Source organism: Eremomyces bilateralis, assembly GCF_010015585.1.
Source record: "Eremomyces bilateralis CBS 781.70 unplaced genomic scaffold P152scaffold_30, whole genome shotgun sequence".
Classification (NCBI taxonomy): Eukaryota; Fungi; Ascomycota; class Dothideomycetes; order Eremomycetales; family Eremomycetaceae; genus Eremomyces; species Eremomyces bilateralis.
The window spans coordinates 141,426-158,368 of NW_022985096.1; the positions used below are offsets into that span (position 1 = coordinate 141,426).

A 16,943-nucleotide genomic window follows, 5' to 3' on the forward strand; every position below is an offset into this window, starting at 1 on the left:
GCCCAACGTGAAGACAACGGACACGAGCGACAACTAACGAGACATCAGGATACGGAGTCCATAACTAAGATCATGAATTCATAATACCTGACTCGACGATGTTTAGCGGAATCGGCCAATTTCCGCCACGAGATGGTAATCACCTCAGGTGGCTCGTGGGTCGTGGCAATCAATCAGCGACAGGACGAATCGATGATCAAGGACGGCATGGGCCCGTAGTTGGTCGTTGCTCGCGCAGTGATCAGCAGTGATCACCGTCGCTTGACAGTTGCCCGCCGATGCGGAAATGCCGGATAACGGATTCGGGATACGCGTGCATACCGTACTTTTGTCCGAACTCTTCAGTTACAGATATTATTCAGATTTCAGGGCCTGCCGTTCGAAACTTCTGGTCCAGCTAAATTTGATGTTCATAAAACGCAACGCAAGTCGGAATTAGGAGGAGTTTCGCCGACCAACCAAACATACATGGTACATCCATTCTTCCGTCCCTGTTCTTCGCACTCCTTTACCCCTTACCTTCCCTCCACCATCTGCAGTGAATCCGCGACTGCGATCTGCGATGATGAGATTGCACATGCAGACGCCGATGATGCAGGCTGGCCTTGGATACGAGGACCCGTCAATGGGAAAGACGCGGTTGTCGCCTGCGTTGATGCACGCTTGAATAGTCGAGAAGCGGGACAGGATCTGGGGTGTTTGAAAGGGTTCTTCAACTCGAGCTTCCATGTTGGACTTCGCGGACGGCGAATCCGAGTCCTCTTATTCGCTTCGCAAACGCGGGTCACGCTGGCGGGCCGAAAGGCTGACGAACAACGTGCGGGCCATTAACTATATTTACAAACACACTACCATTCCCTTGCCTTGTATGGAACTCAGGGGACGCTGAACCAGCATGAAGAAGAGGACATGTCGGTGCGGTGAAACGACATAACATGGGACGACTTTGAGAGAATCACGGTATAAAAACGCAGTAAAAGGTATGGTCAAGCTGTTTCGGTATACTTGAACAAGGAAACGATGCTCTTACAGATAATAGACGGTATGAGATCCACGTCGAGACTCATCAGCTGCCTCATCATTTCCTCTATCTCGTTCTGGTTCCTCTCCTCCTATCGACGGAGGCAATAATCTTCTGCCGCCTTCTTTATCATTGCTTCATCTGGCTCCGGTACTTTGATGTAGCTGTCGGCGAGTTCAGGATTGTCAGATTTGTTCCTGGGCACAAGGGAAAAGATTGAATCGAAACTCAGAGCGATCCAAGACTTCATACTCCGTACTTGACTTTGCTAAGAGGAGACATCGTGAAGGGGTGATGTTATTCGATATTTCTGCTGCTGTTGCGTACCAGACACTGTAATCGCCGACAAGCTCTCCTGACGCTAGCACTCAGGCTTTACGAATTACGATGAAGCAATGCAAGACATTTGGCAAGGTATTCCTTGTTTAATTCCAGATATATCTCGACGCCAATTATCACGAGGTCTAGCAAGGTTTAGCCATGTAGTATGCGAATGGGCACGAGCACACCTTGCTCAACGTCTTCAAGGGTCGCCTGTCAAGTGCTCGGATCCTTCGCACTCCGCCCCTCCGGGCGTCGATCGTTGATATCGAGAAATTGGACTAGCAAGGACTAAAATCCTCAGGATTCTTCCACTCATCTTCTGGAAGATTGTAGCGGAGTGACATGACACCGTGGCAAGTGCGAGATTTGCAGCCGAAACACCCGCGTCTAACTAGTATGGTACCGTAACCTCCACCTTCATAATCGAATTATGATCGACTCTTGATCGACTCTTGATCGACTCTTGAGAAGGCTGTTGAGCATCGGGGACAAGCACGAAGGAAACAGTTGAACGTGCCGACATGACCTAAGGTGCCATAAATATCGTACGATCCCAATTCGCAAGTGTTAACTTCAGTCTTCGAGTCTAGAGAGTTGCATCACTCGATCCGCGTTTCTCGCCGAAGCTAGTAAATCATTGGCTTACCGAGGCAGCCGGAGTCAGCATATCCTGTCGTATCTAATTTTTTAGCACGAAAGAAGGAGGGACGAAAACCTGGTTCGAACAGGATCTGATGTCAAGGAAGCAAACTTAACAACGCCACGGCCCACGACTCCACGAGGGTGTCCCCGCCAAGAGATTAATTAATCCTTAACGAAAGCTTGGAAGTTGGAGGATCCGAATTTCTTGAGGAATTGAGGATGTACATTGTACCTGATACCTCCCGTATGTACAACGGAATATTCCTATCTAATTTGAGCGCGGATCCCACGTGCCAGGATGAATCCCGAAGCGCTAAACGATGTCCAGCTGAAACCTCACTGAGCCGCTATTGATCGCCATACACCGTATCTTGAGATACGCTGAAAAACACATACAAATGCAAATTCAGTCTACTTTTTTGATTTCTTAATTGGAAAATATCTAATATTCCGTATGCCACCCTTTTGCCTTGATTACCGCCTGTAGACGTCGCGGAATTGAGTCAATCAGCTCTCGGATCGTCTCCTGCGGGATCGCCCACCACGCCTCCTTTAACGCCGCATTCATGGCCTCCCGTGCCTCCTCCGAGGCGCCCATCGTCTTCAATTCAGGGTGGAGCTCTATGACCTTGGTTTTCAACAGTTGCCACATGTGTTCGATGGGGTTGATGTCTGGGGAATTGGCCGGCCAATCGATGACCCAAATGCCGTGCGTCTCCAGCCATTCTTGGGTGATTTTGGCCGTATGGATCCTTGCGTTATCCTGGATAACAACATCCCCGGCCCCCGCGGTTGACAAAAAAAGCGAGACTCACAACAGGAACCCCTATTCCCACCAAAATCCTTAACTTTGGAGGCTTATATCTCTACGAAGAGTAAATAATATTTTATAAAATTAAATCACATCATTTAAACTAACCCAAAAAGCTATTTTATAAAGATTTTAAATTTAAATAAACGTTATCTGTTAGTTATTTCTTGCCTACCTTTTAGCTTCAAGAAATTGATGTAGAAACAGCCTACCTTAGGCGGCGCAAGACAATATCCCAGGACCTATATACAATTAAGATTCTAGAAAAGTAGAATATTATTAACTCGATACTCTGAACTTGTATTTTAGCTTAAAGTAATTTAAAATAATTATTGGTTGAGTTATGAGCCTCCAAAGGTGAGGATTTTGGTGGGAATAGGGGTTCCTGTTGTGAGTCTCGCTTTTTTTGTCAACCGCGGGGGCCGGGGATGTTGTTATCCAGGATAACGCAAGGATCCATACGGCCAAAATCACCCAAGAATGGCTGGAGACGCACGGCATTTGGGTCATCGATTGGCCGGCCAATTCCCCAGACATCAACCCCATCGAACACATGTGGCAACTGTTGAAAACCAAGGTCATAGAGCTCCACCCTGAATTGAAGACGATGGGCGCCTCGGAGGAGGCACGGGAGGCCATGAATGCGGCGTTAAAGGAGGCGTGGTGGGCGATCCCGCAGGAGACGATCCGAGAGCTGATTGACTCAATTCCGCGACGTCTACAGGCGGTAATCAAGGCAAAAGGGTGGCATACGGAATATTAGATATTTTCCAATTAAGAAATCAAAAAAGTAGACTGAATTTGCATTTGTATGTGTTTTTCAGCGTATCTCAAGATACGGTGTATGGCGATCAGATTTGGTGATTTTCGGGAGTGTGCACAGACACATGTCTACTTATTGTACTAGTAGTAATCATGAACTCATGTCGAGGTCAGATATTAGGAGGCTGCTCTTTATTCACAAGTCTTGGAACTTGCAGGACTATCTCAGGCTTGGAGATCGGACAAGAAACTAAATGCTCATCAGCTCTTCTCTAATTGCCATCTACCGAAGATATCCTGTCACCTGTGGAGTGTGGATTGTGCACACGTAGTACCGAAGAAGATCCCACTTCTTTATTCATTAATGCCCATGTCGCATTGGTTGCAGATTACGCCGATCCTGCTTAGGATTGTCTCTAGGATCTCGCGGATCACAGGCCATCTGCGGTCTGCCGCATTGCCGCATAAATGAAGGCAACTTCGATAAATTATATGGAAGCCTGCGGCAATGCAGCCCTGTCGGATCCAAAAGCTCCCATCTCATTTCCCACGCAGTGACACCCAATTAAAGTTATCAAGATACGTCCCATCACTCCGATCGGTCGTACCTGGACGGTTGACGTCCGATTCGGTTACTCTGGTCCGTTCGCAACACCCTTTTTATGATACAATTGGGCCCGAGATCTGCACCTTGATCACAATCGGGAACAGTCACAACAAATATATATAGAGGAAAAGCCGAAAACGGGTCGATGATCAAATTTGGCCTCAATTTGATACATCACCTCTACAACTTTTGTCCCAAACGTCCAATGTCTGGTGCTACAGCCTGCCGATCCCTTCCAAATCTGTCGAGCCGCCCAGCATCTCAACAGGCAAACAATTGGAAAGGCTTATGATAAAGTTGACAAACATGCAGTAACTCCCGAAGAGTTTCCTGCAGTAACAGAGCATTAAGAGATGTCTGCACTTTCCGCATGGCATCGCTTTTCAGGAGTCGAGAGTTGGGACAAAAGCTTGACACCGAATGACTGGCTTTCGGGTAAGTGGACCGCCGTTCCTGTGTGATCAGCGACGGGAGCGACCCAAGCGAACACCGCAAATCAAAAATGGTCCCGACTCCGCATCGCATCACCAAGGAGATTGAACATGTGAGGCTAAGAATGGGTCGACTTTAGAGCATCTTTCCCTCCTCACAAATGATAAAGCGATTATTTGTGGACTTTTGCATGGGCATCATCTCAGCATTAGCATAGTCGTCAAATCGGCCCGCCCGAATGCGACGTAAATCTGTACGACTTGGGGGAGGCTAGAGAGTTGAAGGGCACACTCTTCTCTTTCTTCATTCCTCAGCAATCAGCACCGATTCCTGTCATCAGACATGCAATGTGGGCGTACCCGTGCGCCAGTTCTGTTAGCCTCCTGCCTCCAAGTGTGCCCTTCCGGTTAAGGAAGCTCGTCAAAACCTACCCTCTCAAATCTGAGATCCACCAGCCGAAAGCCTGATTTGCCGTCAGCAGGGGGGTTGGCATAAATTTATGCCTGTTTATCGCACTTTTCTTGGCTCGATGGCCCCCAATGGCGCCACGATCTGTAGCCGAACCGCCAACGAATCAAGGAGGGGACACTGGAATCTCTATTCAAGTTGTGGGGGCGTGTCTCGGAACGATTTTCAGCAGCCGCAGGCACTAAACTCGACTAAGTACCACTGTGGAGTGGGGATGGCGCTTCAGGAGACAAAAGCACACCAGGATCGACAGCTCGTTAACTGCCGCCTTGCCGCAACGATGCGGCATATCGCATATCTGTGATCTGACAAACTGTTTGGCTGATGCCACGTGAGTCATGGCAATAGTAAGACGGATGTCAAATTCCCTCGACTATGGTTCGCTTGTATTTCTCAAACAGAGAGGAGTGTGCCATCGGACATCGGCCATCGGGATTGAACCCCACTGGACCGTTCAGACTTCAAGGGGTCTGGCAAACACGAGGGATCCAATGTTTTTCACCGTTGAAAGTAGGCCAATTCCAATTTTGGGAGAAGCCTCTCTCCTATCTCCACAGTCCACCATCCTCGTCCGAATCGCGACCATTTAGAACCAAATTGGCAGGGTCCGACGTTCCTTGACGAAGACGGCGAAAACGGCGAGTCGGGGGCTTGAACAAAGGCGAGGCGTGGGCAATTGGGATATTGCAGGTCTCCACTAAAGATGCTCGGTTGGAGTGACCGCAGGAAACAAACCTTTATGCAGGCGTCATGCAAATCAAGTGTCCTGGGCACATTCCCCGAAATGGATTTGGGATGGATTTGCAAGGAAGCGTCCTAGATCATCGCCTTCATTGGACGGACGGTGGATTGGAGCGCCGTCAGCGTGGCCGACAGGGAGACAGGGTCGAGAGCACAGCCAGGGGGCGTCCCAAAACACGCTGTGATGATCGTCCCGGAATCCCGTTTGTGCTTTTTGCAGCTGGCATGGATTTTGCAACGTTCTCGACGGCTCTACCAAATGGCCACTGACCAAGTCATTCGCATCGCAGCCCATTGGAGAACTACATCCAACGTGACTCGTCAATCACTCGAACCGCACCCAGCTATGCAACGTCAAACCCTCTGTCTCACCAGTGACCTGTCCCTTGGGCTGGGGTAAAGCAAGGGGATTGTCCTCCTGCGGTTGAAGTATTCTGGTCAACAATGGAGAGTAAGTCTCCGGAAATCTAGAAAGTTATTAGAGGACTGGTCACACATCCGTCTGATGAATGTTCCCTGAGAGGGGTCCTGGAGCAGATGAGCACATGGATCTGGAATATGAAAGACAAGTGAAGTGGCTTGTCGAAGAACTTTAGTCAGTATCGGTATGGCCTGGTGGACTCGTATCCAAAGGATTATCTTCATATCTTGAGGACGACTCCTTTCCAGGGCCTAAAGCTATCACATTGCATTCGAACCCCCACTGCTCCTCTATAATCCCCATATTCACCCTCGCCGAGTAGTCGATCTCGTAGATATCAAACAGGAGTGTCGAGGTCTAAAACTGAGCATGACTCCTGTACGTATCTGAAAATCTACAATAGCCAATACTCAATCGTGGTTGATCACCCTAGGTCAATCTCATCTGCTCTGATAATGGATCGCCGCTCTAAACATCAGTTCTCTAAAGGGCCTCCCTTGTTTCCGTCAATCATTTCGTAAAAACAGGATCCACCAATGCGGTTCTTCGGTAGTTCGAGGGTGATGCCAGTACGACAAATCGAGTCCGAAACCTGGAATCGATAGCAATTATGCAGATGCCGATGTGTAAATTCCAGTTTCTCTTCTCCCGTTCTCCAAATCTCCACCCCACGCCGTCATTGCACCATTCGCTCCCCCATCCGGCTAGATTTATCAAATTATCAATGGCATAGACTCGCACACTAACAACGCTAAGGGTTGCAGAATCATGCCGTTCAACAGAAGCAAGCTTTCGAAACCGTGGACAAACATGCAAGGGCGGCACGGCAATGAGAAAGTTAATATGGTGGCGGTCCGACTCGCAGAGGGCTGACCGGCTGAGGCGTTCCCTCCACGTTCCAGGCCTCCAAGCTCTTACTGTGCTTTACATCTCGAGTCTAGTTTACCAATTGGATGCGCGTGTGAACCTATGAGGGTAGTCATTCGCACCAGGCGTCCTTATGGGCGCCTCCTGAGTATCGACATCTCCTGAATCTTCCCATACTCAAATATACCGTGCTCGTGAAGCGCAAGCATTTTGACCCCAATCACTCGCTTGATCACCTCCGCGGCTGCTCACCATCCGGCTCTCTAGGAGAGCCTACCGTTTCTCACGTTGTTGGACTTTATTGAACGTTTCTTCCCCCGCCACCATGGCTCATCCAATGATCCTTTATCATTGACAGATTTCATCTCATTTTTCAATGTTCGACCATACTGTAGCTGCTGAGCTGGCGGACACGCTAATGCCCAGGCCTTCTTTGGTCTTGTTGTGGCCTGTGGGACTTGAATTGTGGAGTGTCATCGGTAATTTCGAAGGGAACTACACGATGATCCACACTGCATAGCCTCCAGTGACGTTCCTCTTGCTGATCCTTTAGGAGTCGGCAAAGATGGATCAGATCATCAGATCCAATTTTCCATATTCACATTTCACAATATTCACCTCCTGTCGCTTCCTTGCGGAGTTGCGGTGGTGCATAATCACCTGTGCGTCGACGCTTTAAGGAGAGGGCGTGCGGCAAAACGTCCCGTCAATTTGGATCGGAACCGAGATCGTGTGCACACGTCGTCTGTTTCTGGCAACGCCCCCTCTCCTGTATCGCTCGATTTGTGCTTTGCAGAAAGGAGAAACTAATCTGGAAATAAGTTCGTCCGCCATCCCGCGCATCCGCCCACTGAACGCCGCTGTACACCGCAGAATCCTCTCATTACTCAGTCTGTAGGCTGTAGCCGAGGAGCTCTCCTTGCACGACATGCCTCCTGTGGTGTACTAAGCACGCTCCCACCCTCGAAGCTCGAAGCCCTTGACCTGCAACTCACCCTATGGTAACCTGTCGTTTTCCCACAGTATTATTGATCTGGTCCACGGTCCACCGAATCAACCCCGGTCAGCGTTGTGCACAACTGAATCCTGACCCTCAAAGACCCTGGTCAATCGCTGTCCAAAACGAGTTTCTGCTCCGTCTTGTGTCTGCCTTTTCTGGTCCTGGGCTTTGAACTTTAGACAGACCTCGCCGAACTACAGCCGCTGTGGTGATAAGCGGGCAGGATTTCCGGTGGATCACCGTCCCCCGTCCTGAGTCTAATCCAAACAACGCTCCCGGTCATCATCCACGTCGGCGGCGACTTTTGGTCGTTGGATGCCGTCGCCCGCTCCACGCCTGTCGCCTGCATTATTACCGTTGGGTCATGGGTGGGCCTACTGGCTATGGGGACAGGACCTAGCATCGCTGTGGGCACCTCTTGCGCTGTTCCTCACTTCCCTGCCCATTTAACCCGCAACAATAACGGACATCTCATCTCACTTGATGAGGGCGAGATCGCCTGGGGTTACGTTGTCTGATCCATCCTCTCGGTGACGAGCCGCCGCTTTTGGCGCCAACAGCCCACTGTCCAGTACCAGGGAGTCCTAGCGAAACTCTCATCTCAATCATTCCTTCCCTTCGGGATCAACATTCGCCGCACTGTCCGTGCTCGACTTTCTCTCCCACAAATGCGTGGATCGTCCCGCATTGTTGTTTAAGATAGAACCCCTTCCCACTTCGATCTAACGGTGGTTAATTGGCCTATCGAGCGCCGAGGACACCTTCTTAAGTTCTTATACTCACCCACAGCCTCCTTCCACCGCGCATTGCAGGGCGATTCTTCGCCCTTGAGGTCCATGAGCCATGCAGTTATCCACCATGGTTCACAGGAGTGAGAGTGACGATTTCCACCGCCGGCATTTCGAACATCCTAATCTCCAGACTCGGTCACATAATACTCATTCACAACCGGTTTCCTCCTTAATCTCAAATTCTTATTCCAGCGCGGGTGCGAACAGATCCATGGGCTATTCGCAACAAAGAACTCCACAGTCCCCTCCTTCCCCACCGGGAGAGGAGGTTAATAAACTGTCCTTGCCTTCAATATCCAGTCTTCTAACTATTGCTGATGGTGATAAAGCAGTAGAGCATGGTAAGTCTTCCAACTGCAATGGGCAGAAGCCGTGTCTCATGGTTTTCGCAGGAAAGCAAGCACCAAAACCACCAAGTCCGCGGGGTCATTTATCCCACCAAAACCATGGACGACACTCATTTCACCAGCCTACACCCTCAGCTTCATCCATGGAGAGTGCTGAGAAGTATGCTTCAGGCTCATTATCACTGGGCGCACACAAGATGACCTTACCTCCAACTCCCCCATTACGACCCGATGGATTTAATGATGGTAATCATTCGCCGACATCAGTATCGGCTCCGTCTTCGATTTCCTCATCCGCTCCTAATTTTTCTCTTGGTTTAATTAACAACATGGACCCCACGTCGCAGCGACAGAATCTGTCGCTGCCGCCACGAAGAAAGCCGGGACCGCGCCCAATTTGTCCTCCTGGACTCTCCCCTTATGGGGCCAATTCCTCCCCCTATTCAGCATCGCCATACGGCAACTCCCCGGGTAACGCAACTGTCTCTTCATGGGGATCGGCCAGCAACTACTCACCCGAAAATGTCATCTACACCTCGATTCCATCAGCGTACGGCCCGAATCAACAGCGGCCTCTCCCCGCAACCTACCCTCCACCTGTTCCTCCAACTCTCCAGGTGCAACATCAGCCCTCAATCATCCATTCCACCCTCCCTTCACCGCAAGCTTCGGGCAGCAACCCTTGGCAGCACCATCACTTCATCTCTCCGTCGGCATCGTCCAGCTTCCCCAGCAGTCAGGATCGATACGTCTGCCCGACCTGTGCGAAAGCATTTAGTCGGCCCAGCAGCCTCCGGATCCACAGCCACAGCCACACTGGCGAGAAGCCGTACAAGTGTCCGCACCTTGGCTGTGGGAAGGCATTCAGTGTCCGCAGCAACATGAAGCGGCACGAGAGAGGCTGTCATGCGAGTGGTGGCGTGATGGTTAGGTAAGTTGAACCGACACCGGGTAGTCCGGGGTATGAACTAACTAGTGGCATCAGGGCGGGGAATCTTCCATATTGATTGACGATCTACGACGATGACTGCGCGACGATATTCCTGGGGAGGATAATTCATCCCTCCATTGCCTTTTCCTTCTTGTTACCCCTTGCCTGGCGCGAACGGCGTTATCCGACATCTCTTCCGGTGTTATGTACGAGTCCATCCCTCAATGAACCCTATTTGTGTTCCCTTGGTTTTGGTTGATAGGTCTCCATTTTCTGGCCGGTTCTGCACTACCCCCTTTGGACTAGACATTTTGTTCATGTTGTGTGATCATCTATATTGCTTCGGGCCGCCCATATTCCTGTTTCACTCACTGGGCAATCCAATGCAGGAGAAGCATGTTCCTTTCAGGTATCGCAGCCTTTCTGCACGATCTCGTTGGTTCGCATTATACCCGATGTTTAACGTCACTAGGGTTTCTGCCTAGATCCACGGGACGAATGGGTCAGATGGCATCTATTCAAATATTGTGTATTATATTACATATTGGGTGGCTACGTCGGAGATGAGATCGGGTGCAGATCAAAGTAGTATGACGGAAGGCGTTTTATTTCGCCACCAAGCCGGTGTGCGACAGTGGTCGATCAGCGAATGAACATGAACCCCAATCTGGGGAAGTTTACTTCTTTGTTTCCATGATTCTTGAAATATGCGTGTTGTCTTTGTCGGGGCATGGAAAGCTAGGGGCCTTTTCCAATGACATGCGTCTCGATGTTCAACCAGCCTACTCCTGGACTGGTTGCACTAGTGCGTATCCATGACCTTCCAACTAATCATCCACAAGGCATCCGTTTTCTGATATCATATCCCAACACCAACACTTGTTTAGGGCAGGGCATCTCCTTACGTTATTCTTTGTCTCGGATAATGCATTCAACCACATGTAGGGAGCCGATTCCTCGTGAGCCAGGCCGCCAGCTCGTCAGATACAGGAATGTACAGAGACCAAAACATTTCAGAAGTCAGGAGTCTCACAAATACGCCTGTGTCACGTCATCGTTGCCCACCGACATGGCGGCAGTGATCCATCTCGTTTACTCTCGCGGAGAATACATGGCATAGCAGCCCCGAGGACTCTCTTTGGATGAGGTGAGATCCATTCAAACAATAATGGGTAGATAGGTGTGCCACAAACGACGAGATAGTGTGGATGGCGTCGAGTGCTTCAACAGCGGACAATTATTGACCTTACTGCCACGATAAACGCAAGGACAACCCAAAGAGGACAGGCGTCCCTGCATGGGACGGAGATGGCTGGGATGACGTGCTGACTTGGGGTTGGTGAGAGTTCCGCATCTTTAGACTTGCTCGTTGTCAGTCAAGTGACGAGTGTCAAACAGTCCGCAGGCTGCTGCAATATAGCACACTAAGGTTTGATGACCACTTTCGGGTCGATCGCCTTGTACAACCGGAATGAGGACCACCCATTCATTTCATCTGTTCTGTTGAAGTACAGCAAGGATCTGTCCCAACTCTTCTTTACTACTGCAGCCACCCGATTCAGAGTTTTTTAACTGCTAAGACCAATCAATCTCGACCAAGTAAGGCCATACCATCGTATGGCATCGATTGTTCACTGCTCTAATTTCAGTCTTCATGTCCACCAAGCATGAGCCTGGCTGGATGATCCCGTTCTCATTCTTATTCGTATTTTAGAATGCAGCCGAGCTCATCAGCGAGTTCAGAGGTGACACAGCAGCGAGATGCAGGACTACCTATACAGGGATGGATCACTCTGTGTTCCACGTGGATGCAGGCATGTGTCTCAAGGCAGTGGAAACTTTGATAGCATGGCACAAAGCAAACCCTCGGGATGCAGCGACGCTCGAATCCGTAGTTAGCGGCAACTTGAGAAGTAGGCAGGTATTATGGACTCCAGATTCCCGGAAATGGGCGACGAAACCCGCCCGCTGATTTGCAGTTATGCCCTTGGCGTAACATGAATGAAGGACAAATAGGAGGACAGGGAACGTAAAAGTATATACAAACCTCGTTTGGGAAATGAATACTCCGTAGAGTTTGAATCGCAGAGAGTTTCAAGACACAGATCGATGATTGGCGCTAATCGTGGATTTGATAGATCACTTGCTTGGCATGCAGATTCTCGAGATGCAATATGCTATGGCAGAAAGCCGATCTCCCTCCATATTGCGTTTAATATCATGCAGGAAGAGGGAATATTACTTCAGCCGGCAACATGGAGAACACGGCCCTTGTTTAACCCCCGGTGTTGTAACGCCGGGGACGGGTGGCACAAAGTGTGCTTTGAGCTTTCACACCACCGCTGCATCTCGCCGCTTATGCCCAGGCTCGTAGATCATCTGCCAGCTTCACAACCGCTGAGTCCTGGTGCGACAGATCCTCCCAACGGAAATCCAACCCGTTCTCAGTGCAATCATACGCATGTGCAGCATCGCTCCCATTTCTCGGAGCCTGACCTTCCGGTTGGAATCCGGGCCACGGTGGCATCCTGATTCCTGCTGCGTCTGCAGCTAGGTGTATTCAAGAGCCGAAGGGGAAGGGTCTGGATCTGTCACATTTACTGCCGTGTTTCCATCCCGCCATCCATGGACCATGATCCAATACACGCCACATTCTGCGCCTGATTCCGGCCGGAACCTTTGAGATTGTCCCGCGTGGCCAGCACATGGTTACCACATGGCTTTCGCGTGCGGAACACATGGGTGTCACGGCAGTCAGCAGGGCTGCACATCGCTTTGTTGAGGATTGAAGCTCGCTTTCTGCACCCGGAACCGCCGTGGCGTTTGGAGGGAGAACAGTAGAGCGGCCTGTCTTTCGCTTGGAGTGTATGGCTGCTAGTTGGCGAGATAGATAGATTGGCATGTAGTACACAAGATTGCAAAAGCTGAAAAGGCGGTCGGCATAGACTTGTGCGCTCCTTGGAAGTGGAAAAACTCCTGAATTTAGGTGAAAGGAAATGCTGTATCTAACCCCTGAAACGAACCGATTTGTACATGCGCATATTTTTTGAGGAATACCGCAGGAAACCAGCGCTGGCAAGTTGCTGGAATTCTTCCGTACCCATCTCCACACACCCACCCCCCAGTCCGTCCCATGACAATTCCAGCAGCCGTCCACCGTTGACATAATGCAACGGGTTTTGGGATGCAAGGTGTTCTGGAAGACTGGGATAGCTAATTGGTGTCTCCGTTATATCGGTATGAAAGCACATCGAAATTTAGTAGCTAGGTCAAGTCACCTGACCATACCATACCCGTACGTCTTCAGTCTACAACGCTCACGAAACAATCAGCAGCGTAACTCCGCATGCACAGTGACACTCTCCGTAAACATACCTAATATGTGATGAATTCCTGGAATTTCTGCGGGCAGTCAATGCCCGTAGACTGTAGAGTAGTCGAGCCTTGCGCCCACACTCCACAGCCCACAGGGGCCGGAGCCCATCACCCATCAACTCCTAACGAGCACGATGGCCCAGATACAGGCAGTCCTCGGATATCTCAAGGCTTACATTGGGACCGGAGACACAATGAATCCAGGTAAATCCCAGGTTGTCACAGCCAGAGCCTCGAGACACAGACACTAACGAATTTAAGCCTGTGATGCGCTGCCGCAACAACTATAATTACGGCCTCATTATTGCCTCTAACGGCAATGGCCTCGATTCTCCCATGGGAGCTCCTGGCATGGTGACTGTCTGGACCTACGCCTTAGGCAACGTCTCCCAAGCGGGGCATCGCCTCGCCTTGCGGTGTTTGACCAATGTGGTACTCTCGTCGCCGATGAGACAGGTCTTTGTCAAAAAGGCGTACCCAAGGAAACCAATAGAGCTCATGATGGTGTATGTTCTAGTCCAATCATACTTCTTCTCGAGGCACTGACCTTCTAGTATGTCCACAATGCGACCGACGGCTGGGATGCATTTGTCGCTGCCAGGATGCTGCTTAACTGCGTGGCCGACGAGAATCTGGTTCTTTCGCATTTCTTCGAGAGCACCAGCCTAGCTGAGACACCCGACACGGTAAGTAATATAGTGCTTCTTCGCCTGCGAGCGCGTCACAGGCTGATGATGCGTTGTTCTGGGCATCGCTTATTATGCGCGAAATCAAGCGCTTCTATCCACGGAGTCTACAGCGGCCGACGATGAGTCGCTCAAGCTTCTTTCCACTATTTGTGTCGGTATCCAGACCAAGCTTCCCTGTTCCTTGAGTGTCTCGACCCGATCCTCAAATGGTTCGACAGAGCGACCGTTTTCCTCTCCACCTCTGCAGTCTCCCATCTCCCCCATTATCGACTGCCTCGCCACCTTCTTTTTCATTGCGGAGTATCATGATGAAAACACGCCTTGGCCACCACTCAACGATGTGAAGCTGGTCGACCTCCTCCATGCTACCCTCAATTTCCCCCAGCAAGACGAGTTGGAAGTAGCGTCTCTCGCCCCTTGTGGCTCTCTTTACCTTGATCGTGCGTGGTGGCCCGCCACCGGTTATAGCACAGCTCCAGGCACGACTGCTCCCATCTGACGAAGACCGAACAGTGGCGTTGGGGAACGGCAGTTAGCTGCCGCACAAGCTGGTGAGGATCAACATAGTCGCAGTCACCCCAGAGCTCAAGAATGGCTTAGGACTCCTGCTGATGGCGCTCTCGGGCGACAATTCGGAGCAGCTGGTACGCAATGTCGGATACGACTGTGCGTCTCGCTTACTTTTCTCTCTGGGCGTGCCGGTTCCGCCAGCCGACGACCAGGGGGGGTGGGATGCCGAGTCTCAGTCCGAGATTAATCCCATCACGGGCCAACACCGAGGCAGGGAGCAACAAGTAGACTTGCCGGAGATGACAGAGGTAGAGAAGGGGCGCGAAGCGGAGAGGTTGTTCGTCTTGTTTGAACGCCTACGGAGCATGGGGGTGGTGAACGTTGAGAACCCAATGAGGTAGGCCGTGGAATTAGGGCAGGTGCAAGAGTTAGAGGAGGGCGAAGATGACGATCACGATGACGATCACGATTATGATCGCAATGGCTGAAGGCATAGGTGAGTACACTGTAGTAGTTTAAGTGGCCCGCGCACATGCCCACGGAAGTTTGCCAATGTCTTAGCATGTGCGAGCGACGTTGACGTCGCCGACCGGCCCTCTAAATTGGCAGTAGGGAAAGTGCGCCGGGAAAATACGTGAGTATGAGTTGTGCTGTTGTGAAATTGAAGGAAGTAAAAGTTTATGGCTTGCGAAGATGATATGTGACAACTTAACAAGCCTCACAGGCTCTAGACTAGGCTGGACCGAAACGACGAGCTTCCGGAGCTTCTTGAGGGATAATGTGTGCTCGGTCTTGGACAAACGCTGAATCACCCAGTTGACCGAAGAAAATTCCATACGTCATCAGGAGCTGATGAGTGCCTCCTTCTCGGCAGCTTCAAGTTCTGCAGGAGCTTCCTCCGCAGCTCTGGCACAGCTGCGCCGGCTTGCAGAGGCGCGTCTCACGACGAGCCAAGTCAAGCCCACAAAAGCTAGAAGAAGCAGTGCACCTTTTGCTGCTGCGGCCCCGTGGCAGCTCATCTTAATCGCCCCTCGATGAGACCTATACCACGTCGAGCTACTATCCTTCTCACCCGGCAGCCGGCATTCCTCGACCTCCTTCCTCGTTACGCTGCTCCACACCTCCGCGGGAATCCATCCGATATACGCACGATCGCCAAACCCACCGATCCAATAGACTTCGTCGACAACCAGCCTCACCCAATGGCTATCATGAATGGGGTTTCCTGGCAGCCACGCCACGGCGTCCGGATGCGCCCTCGCGAAGCAAGGTGGGATACCCGCTTTGAACGCGTCAAAGGTTGTTATATCCTCCAGGTGGCCAACCAGCGAGAAACGCGGCATGCCGGCTGCGCTGTATACCGACTTCGCAGGGGGGTGCCACCGCATCGAGAGGGTGATGTTGCTGCCGGCATCGACGTTCTTGAAGCTGGTGGCGATCCGGATCGCCAGGACGGTGGGGTTGCCCGTCGATGGCTCGCAATCGGCGAAGTAGTCCATCAGACCAATAGGTGTGCCGCCCAGGCTGGTTGGCCGGTTCTCCGATGCATATTCATCGGACTTGCCAGGGAAGACGGTCGACAAGGTGCCGATGTTCTCCAGATGTAATATTCGCCTAGCCTGGACGGCAGACTCGTGAATGGTAGGTATCCGGTGCTGTGCCACTGCATCAGTCTCGGTGGGGTTCTTAAACAAGTATGCGGGATTCGGGGCCTCTTGAAGTGGTGTTGTAGAGCTCGTCACCACTGCTGTAAGTCCCCAGAGGACGGAGAGATATCGCATGATGGGCAACAACAACGCTACTGACAGAACGGCTCATAAGAAACGAAAGCACTCAGGTGGACGAACTCATGCAGAACCGAAAACAATGAACGTAACGGAGATAGCAATGGAGTATGACGATAACGAGATCATCCATGGCTGGGCGTGGATACCTTGAGCTGTTGGGCAAACAGAAGAGCGGGGCAAGCATCGGCACAGGGGCCACACACGTGCTATGTGCTCCCTGCCATTGTGGTGAAAGTTCAAACAGGAGGAGAGTAATGAGAGGCGTGATGCTTCTCGATAAAGAGATATCTAAAATTGACGAGAATGACATGCAATCATTCATTTTATTAATCGCTCCTAAAAAGTATCCCTTTGAATTGATGCACAGGTGAGGAGCTCTCGTTTCCTAGGCTTGGCGCTCAGATACCGTTGAACGGA

The 16,943-nt window shown here is 50.9% G+C and overlaps 5 protein-coding genes across 5 annotated transcripts; 2 read left to right on the forward strand and 3 right to left on the reverse strand.

Moving 5' to 3' along the window:
- Positions 1–4,286: 4,286 nt before the first annotated feature.
- P152DRAFT_462097 (uncharacterized protein) lies at positions 4,287–4,576 on the reverse strand. Its single transcript, XM_033680269.1, has one exon. The coding sequence runs from the start codon at positions 4,542–4,544 to the stop codon at positions 4,383–4,385; it is 162 nt and encodes a 53-aa protein (XP_033530498.1). The 5' UTR covers positions 4,545–4,576; the 3' UTR covers positions 4,287–4,382.
- A 4,143-nt stretch (positions 4,577–8,719) lies between these two features.
- Positions 8,720–10,279, forward strand: P152DRAFT_206566 (uncharacterized protein). Its single transcript, XM_033674374.1, has 2 exons — positions 8,720–9,228; positions 9,280–10,279. Exons 1-2 carry the CDS (start codon positions 8,940–8,942, stop codon positions 10,167–10,169), a joined length of 1,179 nt encoding a protein of 392 aa, XP_033530499.1. The 5' UTR covers positions 8,720–8,939; the 3' UTR covers positions 10,170–10,279.
- Positions 10,280–12,632: 2,353 nt separating this feature from the next.
- On the reverse strand, positions 12,633–13,744 carry P152DRAFT_206718 (uncharacterized protein). The gene is made up of 2 exons (XM_033674376.1): positions 13,541–13,744; positions 12,633–13,473 (listed from the first exon to the last, which is right to left on the reverse strand). The coding sequence occupies exon 2, from the start codon at positions 13,329–13,331 to the stop codon at positions 12,726–12,728; it is 606 nt and encodes a 201-aa protein (XP_033530500.1). The 5' UTR covers positions 13,332–13,473; positions 13,541–13,744; the 3' UTR covers positions 12,633–12,725.
- P152DRAFT_517218 (uncharacterized protein) lies at positions 13,525–15,397 on the forward strand. The gene is made up of 6 exons (XM_033682996.1): positions 13,525–13,744; positions 13,785–14,044; positions 14,095–14,226; positions 14,477–14,669; positions 14,830–15,136; positions 15,254–15,397. Exons 1-6 carry the CDS (start codon positions 13,675–13,677, stop codon positions 15,375–15,377), a joined length of 1,086 nt encoding a protein of 361 aa, XP_033530501.1. The 5' UTR covers positions 13,525–13,674; the 3' UTR covers positions 15,378–15,397.
- P152DRAFT_509621 (uncharacterized protein) lies at positions 15,398–16,547 on the reverse strand. The gene is made up of 2 exons (XM_033682623.1): positions 15,800–16,547; positions 15,398–15,709 (listed from the first exon to the last, which is right to left on the reverse strand). The coding sequence occupies exons 1-2, from the start codon at positions 16,518–16,520 to the stop codon at positions 15,582–15,584; spliced, it is 849 nt and encodes a 282-aa protein (XP_033530502.1). The 5' UTR covers positions 16,521–16,547; the 3' UTR covers positions 15,398–15,581.
- Positions 16,548–16,943: the final 396 nt, after the last annotated feature.

Bases quoted from the DNA above. Each gene is read 5' to 3' on its own strand.
- P152DRAFT_462097 (XM_033680269.1), bottom strand. From the start codon at position 4,544: ATGCCATGCGGAAAGTGCAGACATCTCTTAATGCTCTGTTACTGCAGG.
- P152DRAFT_206566 (XM_033674374.1), top strand. From the start codon at position 8,940: ATGCAGTTATCCACCATGGTTCACAGGAGTGAGAGTGACGATTTCCAC. The intron at 9,229-9,279 runs GTAAGTCTTCCA...TGGTTTTCGCAG, and splicing joins TGATAAAGCAGTAGAGCATG to GAAAGCAAGCACCAAAACCA.
- P152DRAFT_206718 (XM_033674376.1), bottom strand. From the start codon at position 13,331: ATGTCAACGGTGGACGGCTGCTGGAATTGTCATGGGACGGACTGGGGG.
- P152DRAFT_517218 (XM_033682996.1), top strand. From the start codon at position 13,675: ATGGCCCAGATACAGGCAGTCCTCGGATATCTCAAGGCTTACATTGGG. The intron at 13,745-13,784 runs GTAAATCCCAGG...CTCGAGACACAG, and splicing joins CGGAGACACAATGAATCCAG to ACACTAACGAATTTAAGCCT. The intron at 15,137-15,253 runs GTAGGCCGTGGA...ACACTGTAGTAG, and splicing joins AACGTTGAGAACCCAATGAG to TTTAAGTGGCCCGCGCACAT.
- P152DRAFT_509621 (XM_033682623.1), bottom strand. From the start codon at position 16,520: ATGCGATATCTCTCCGTCCTCTGGGGACTTACAGCAGTGGTGACGAGC. The intron at 15,710-15,799 runs GTAGCTCGACGT...TGCTTCTTCTAG, and splicing joins GCTGCCGGGTGAGAAGGATA to CTTTTGTGGGCTTGACTTGG.